The following is a 6,757-nucleotide window of genomic DNA, read 5'->3' as shown; positions in this document are numbered from 1 at the left end:
TCCGTGTCCAATTTCTACTATTCCGTCCAATTTGGACAGTTAAGTCTGACTTTTGAGGGCTAAAATGGACATTTCAAGACAAAAAAAAAACTAAAAAAAAAAAGAAGATTTTTTTCTGGTGCTGTGCTCCCCCTGTTAGCCGTGAGAGATCTATGATCTCGTTTCCGGCCAATGCCAGTGATGCAGCAAAGGACGGAGTAACATCCTCAATGGAAGCCATGATGCGTGTGCGTAGGAGGAATATGGCCGGAGGCCGTCAACAGTGTTTAAGGTTTAGGTGCATGCAGAGAGGCGCGCTTAGGATTTGGACGCAGTAGAGTTTGATTCCACCACAGATGATTAGTCTAATGTAAATGAAGATTAATCAGACCATAGCAAATGTTAAGGTGTAGAACGTGTTACATAAGACAAATCCGAATCCAACCTATTTAATAGTCATGTTAGAAATACAAACTCCAACTCAACTTATTTATAAAATGGGTGATCCGCGATGATCCAAAATTATGTAGTCTTTGTATTTAGTTTTCCTTACATATTTGGACATTAAAAAATTAGTGTATGTATTAGTCATTTCGCACTTGGGTAATATCTTCTTTCAATAATTCAAAGAGAGTTTCTATTGGGACCTCCAAATCTGCTCACTTGACCTCACTCTATTATGAATTATTAAATGACATATATAACCTACTATAAAATGACTATTAAGGACAATAATTATACCAAAAAATATTATATTTATTTTATGTAGACTTTCCAATTCAATAATATTAGATTGTATTCCTTATTATTTTCCTTATCTATTTTCATATTCCAATTTCACTACATACTCATTAAAGCATTCACATATATTTAATAAGAATTAAAAATATGATTAAGATCATGTGACATAAAAATGTATGATATATATGTTGAACGCATATTGGTGAGGGAAAACAAAATAAATCCTCTTATGATTTATGACCTAAATCTAAGTCTATCCATCATATTTGCAAAAAAAAAAAAAAAAAAAAAAAAAAAAGTTAGCAGTTAAAAAAAACTAAAAATATTTAAATAATTAATCATGAGGTACAAAAAAATACAGAAAAAAAATAAACATTAAAAAACAAATGATTTCTTTACATTTTTTGCACAGCTAAAATAGAAAAAAAAAAACCACAGAATAGTTCATGTCATTTTACTCAATACCTTGTGTTTTTGTTGGAAAAGAGATTTATGCATGTTGTTTGATTAAGAAATGTAGATTTAGTTAAGATTTATAGAGTAATTAAATCATTGAAATGACTAAATTTTTTATTTTAAAGATAATAATTTGTTTGCAAATTATATGAGTGAGGTTATTTAATTTGAGGAACTTTAGTGAGGTTTAGTGAGTAAATTTAGTATTTGAAAATTTGTTAAGAGGTGTGAAAAGCATAGAGGTCAAGTGAGCAAATTTGGAGGTTCCAATAGAAAAACTCTAATTCAAATGATTGTAAGATGAACTAAGAAAATGATAGAGTGACAATAGCTGCACCCTTTATTAAATTATATCCATTTAGTATAGTAAACGGTCCGCCTATTAAGTTTTAGTACCAGAGAGAAATCAACATATAATTATTAGGGGATTGTTAAATGCACTCATCCGAACAACGTACGTAAGCTTTTGGAAATAATGGTAAATCGGAAACTTCATCAGTAGTTGTATTAGTAGTATTCAGACTAATTTGTATGCATTTGGAACTATATATATGATTCCTATTAAATTATTGATGTCTTTTCATCTTTATTGGATTTTCTAATTGATGTGTGTTTTCAACATCAAGTAACATCAAGTAACTAGAGCTGGATATCTGAGAGGCAAACTTGGTCATCAAGTATTAAGTCCAAAGTTTGACATGAACTTTTTACCTGCCCAGAAAATAATTGAACACAGTCGACACTGAAAGGATGAGCCGCAATAAGAGGATGATCACTTTGGTTAGTTTACTTCAGTAGTTGAATATATACCATGGTTAGTTAAACAGCATACCTACTTTACGTATTATATATACGCAACCACACATGCATATGAAACAATGATCAAATTAATTAATTTCTGGTGGAAATATGATTTCATTTTTGGTGCACAAGACCAGGGTCAAAACCCAGCACTTGCAAAGAAATTGTGTACAAATTTGTCTCTTTCATCACCAGCAAAGCAATTGTCAAATGTCCCAGTCTTTAAATTTTCTGTTTAACAAATGCAAGTGACTTTTGTACATTCATGTACACATCATTTCAATGCAAGTTTCTGGAAATTGAGGATCAATAAGATAGTGTATATGCTATAGCTGACTAGTAATATTTCAATGTTCCTATATCGATCACCAAGCTGTTGGGAACTAACTCGGTCTTGACCTTAACAAAAATGACATATATCAGCTTCAAATCTCTACAATTAAATAAGGGTTAACTTCTCGAGTTGTTTACCTTTCATCATCTTTTTTGGATCTTATTCACGTACTCAAATGTTTTCTATGTAGCTGCTTCCCGAGTCCACAAGAAACCTTGTATTATTGTGATCATTTCGTTTTCCTCAACAAAAACGTTGGAGGATAAAGTTGAACTTAGACAGATAAGCTCCATCCCAGTAATCACTGATATTTCCTTCGATCTCGATCAGCAATAAGTCAATGTTTAATTCTATCGATCTAAAGTCTACAACAAACATACAAACACGCTGAGATTGGTTTTAAATATCATGGTTTAATCCATTAGTGAATATGTTACATCAAGAAGGTTTGGGTTTTATTGAGACCATATTCCACATCGAGCTAAGTCTTGAGTCTACAAAACCTGCTATATCTTGATCAAGTTGTAACCAATTGGATTTATATAGAGTGAACAATACAGCATGATATCAAAGCTTCTATTTTTTTTTTTTTTAGAGTGATATCAAAGCTTATTGTAAAAGAGAAAACATGAAATTCTCTCTCTCTCTCTCTCTCTCTCTCTCTCTATATATATATATATATATATATATATATATATTTATTTTTTTTTTTTTTGTTGCTGCAAATTTGCACAAAAGTTCAATAATTCCCACTAGTAGTAATGCAATTTTCGTTAGATCGATAGAATATGACCTAGATGTCTCGTATTTCTTAAAAAAAAAAAAAATTCGATTGATAGAATTTGCTATGATACTTATAAAATTGTTGATATAGATGAGACTTAAAACGTAGTGATTTGACCCCATAATAAGTGATTAAGGAACGATCACCCTATAGCATGTTGCCATTAAAAGCGGAACTCCACACTTTTCTACAGAATCTCCTAATTGTTCCACATTCCACAATAACTAGAAAGTGATTCTTTAACTTGAAAGAACTCAATTCAGAAGGTGGGTACCTATCCCAAAGTTTTCGCAACTCAATCACTATCTTGACTTACTGCAAAATGATACGCTATATTACGAACGATAATTGTGGTTCAGATCGATACATGTTACTCATGTAGTTCATGTTGCAGCACACTAAATTTACTCATTTTCGTAATAGGTTACGATAAAAATTGAAGTCAAGCACGTCAAAATATAATTACAAGATTAATATTAGACATTTTAAATCACGAGAATGTGGAGTGTTCTCCCACATTTGAAAGGTTAGATCTTAAGTAAGAGCTCATAAGAATTTGAGCCTATTCACCTAGTGCAAATTCGGTTTCGGTTGGATCCCTAGATCTTTTTATCCCTATCACACATTAATGTGGAGTATTATTTCACATTGGAAAAGTGAAACCTTGCATATGAGGTTATAATTCATATTTGCTTTGAATTTGTTTCTCTCCACTACTCATCATGTTCACCGGTTAGCTTCTAAGACTAAGGTTTTGCTCAATTAATCTTGGCTCTTCAGATTCCAAGTTCCCTATTTTTGTTTTGATTGATTTGCGTTTCTTGTGAATTCGGTAGAGGTCGCGGGTTTATTTTTCATCCTTGTGAAATCCTTCGTGATCAGCAGCTACTCGATCTAGATTTACTATGGTTAATGTCAAGTAAAAGATTTTTGAGGCAGTGTCTGAGTCATCATCTACTTACATTATTATTGTTAATTTTACTCAGACATGGAGGTGTCTCTTAGGAATTCGGCTGTGAGGGAATGCGGATCTGCAAGGCGTTAGAGATGAAGTGTTAATAGTTATCTACTTACATTTTTTCAAAGGTGTGCGTATTGAAATTTAGAACTTTTTTTTTTTTTTTTCACATTTTCCTATTGAAATAGAGTCCACATATGGTGAAGATTTTTTGTTAATCGTTTAAAACAAGTAGAAGTCCTGCTGTTGGACTTTGTCATTTGATGAGATCTCTTTGTATCAAAGCCAAACCATAGGCCGGAAAAATGACAGTTCTGGCTAGTGCCAGGTACATTATAATATTACTAAGCTTGTAATTTCGGCGAAGTTTAAGCCTTAATAGTCGTTCTCGAGCTACTTAATTATCCTCTTTTTTTTTTTTGGACTAGAGAGCTGCTTAAATTACTGAATTTAAAATTACCCTTGCTCTTGGGATCTTGGCGCCAGCAATAGACGTCACACCACTCCCTTTCTCTTCCCCAAAAACCAGCCCCAATTTTACGTGAAATTACAGTAACTGCCACTACTTCAAATAAACTAACCGCGAGTCTCGTCTGAGTCGTCTCACCTTAGAACCTTTCAGCCTTTCACAGCTTTCAAATTCCCATAAAGGGCGAAAGTGCCATATTTCCCCTTGGGTCACAAAAGTTGGATGGCACTTCTTTAAATAATCCAAAAGTCAAGGGGCAAGCTTGTAATCAAATCCCTTTATAAATCCAAATTTCAATAGGAGGGCCACTCAGGCAGTCACACACTTCGCAACACAGACAAAAAATGGTTGGACCCTCCAATCTAAAAACCCTCCCTCCTCTCCAGGTTTTCTCCACCTTACCACCACCACCACCATCGTCTTCTTCCTCAAGCTCCATGACGAAGCTCAAAACCTTAATCCACACCCTCATCTTCTCCCACGTGTGCCGCGCAATTCGGTATCTCAACAAAGCCAAATCCAAAACCATATCCTTTTTCATTCAAATCATTAAGGAGAGCCAGCCCATGCAACTGATTTACCCTTCAAAGAAGAGCAGGAGCAAGAACAAGAACAAGATCTTCTTCGGCTCGTTCCGGCTGCACTACAACTGGTGCTCCTCCACGCACGTTCTTCCCGTGCCAGCCCGCGTCTACGAGGGTCTCACATCAACAAGCCATTTGTACTACGATTCGAATTGGAATTCCGTAATTTCAACCGAGGAGCAATGCGGCGGTCATGATCAGGACAGCGGCGAGTCGCAGCTTTCGGGGTACCTCCAATGGCTGGAGGAAAACAAGGTGCATGAAAAATCCATGGCTGATGAGACAGATGAGAATGAGATTGATAAGCTGGCCGATTTGTTCATTGCAAGCTGTCATGAGAAGTTCATGTTGGAGAAGCAGGAGTCCTACAGGAGATTCCAGGAAATGCTTGCCAGAAGCGCATGAGATCGGTAGTTGTTTAGTGTCTGTGTGGGATCAAATTTCTCTTTACCTTTCTCATTCTTCTATAAAAACATGTCTCGAGTGAGGAAAGCGTAGTGATTGGCTGGATTGAGTAATTTTTTTTTCCTTTTTTGTTTCTTTAATTATGTAGTTACTCGATTAGCTTGTGTCTTTTTGAAAATGGTGGGGTTTGGAGAAATATTGTACATGATGATGGAGGGTACTTTCTGAGTTTTTGTGCAATTCTTCTATCTTCAAATGGTGATGGACGTTGTTAGTTCTTTGCAATTTTGAATAGGTAGAATTGTGCTTTTAAAATTGTGTATTTCTGGTTTTACACAAGTTGCATGATCTACTTACTGATCACAAAAGAATGATGAAGGAAAATTCTATGAAAATAATATGATCTTCAGGAGTATGACATATTCCATACATGCATTTTAACCATTGTATTCAGTTTAAAAAAAAAAAAGGGCTAATTACTGTTTAGTACCCTGTGGTTTGAGCCCAACATCGATTCAGTCCCTCGACTTTCAATTTCATCAAAAACACCCCTGCATTATCAAATCTCATCTAATAGGTCATTCCGTCAATAATCCGTCAATTGGAGCCGTTAACTCGCTGACGAGGCATGCCATGTCAGACCATGTGGGCCCCACCTATCAGGCAAAATTCCAAAATTGCCCCTGCCTCTCTCCCAGCTCCCAAAGAACTCGGCTTTGGCTCAAAACTCTGCATCTTGCCATCTTCCCTCTGTTTCTGCATAATTTGGATCGAAATTATGTGTAAGTTCCTTCATCTCTTCCTCTTCACTCTTCATGCTCTTATTCAGCATCCCATTGGCACTAACCACCATTCCACCATTCTGCCCCATATTAGGCCTATGCCATCGACCTCAGAGCCATCTCCACCGCCAGAATCCCCCTGTTCTCTCCGCCCACCTCGCGCAGCGCCGCCTTCGCCTCCGGTTCTCGTCCATGGAACTGAAATCTGGGGTCGGGTCTTGGGTCGGGTCGGGATTGGAAGAAAGGTTGGGGCTTTTGGGGAGGAGGCGACATCCCTCTGGTATCGATTTGGTCGTTCGTCGACCCTGGAGCAGGAATCAACGCCATGAAGCTTCGTGTTTTCCGGCTGTTCTTCGACGAATTCCGGCAACGGAATGATCTACATGAGGTAAGGAAATTGATCCCCTCGTCGTACTGTGTTGGTGTACTTGGTTTTGATATTAATTGAGTTTTGATCGAGTTCC

At 36.3% G+C, this 6,757-nt stretch overlaps 1 protein-coding gene across 1 annotated transcript; it reads left to right on the top strand.

Moving 5' to 3' along the window:
- Window positions 1–4,817: 4,817 nt before the first annotated feature.
- On the top strand, window positions 4,818–5,773 carry LOC133721938 (uncharacterized). Its single transcript, XM_062148712.1, has one exon. It carries the CDS (start codon window positions 4,867–4,869, stop codon window positions 5,509–5,511), a length of 645 nt encoding a protein of 214 aa, XP_062004696.1. The 5' UTR covers window positions 4,818–4,866; the 3' UTR covers window positions 5,512–5,773.
- Window positions 5,774–6,757: the final 984 nt, after the last annotated feature.

Source organism: Rosa rugosa, chromosome 7 (assembly GCF_958449725.1).
Source record: "Rosa rugosa chromosome 7, drRosRugo1.1, whole genome shotgun sequence".
NCBI classification, from domain to species: domain Eukaryota; kingdom Viridiplantae; phylum Streptophyta; class Magnoliopsida; order Rosales; family Rosaceae; genus Rosa; species Rosa rugosa.
Note: the sequence above shows the minus strand (reverse complement) of the source record. Positions and strands in the feature narration are given on the sequence as shown.

Excerpts from the sequence above, each read along its gene's own strand:
- LOC133721938 (XM_062148712.1), top strand. The coding sequence starts at position 4,867 with ATGGTTGGACCCTCCAATCTAAAAACCCTCCCTCCTCTCCAGGTTTTC.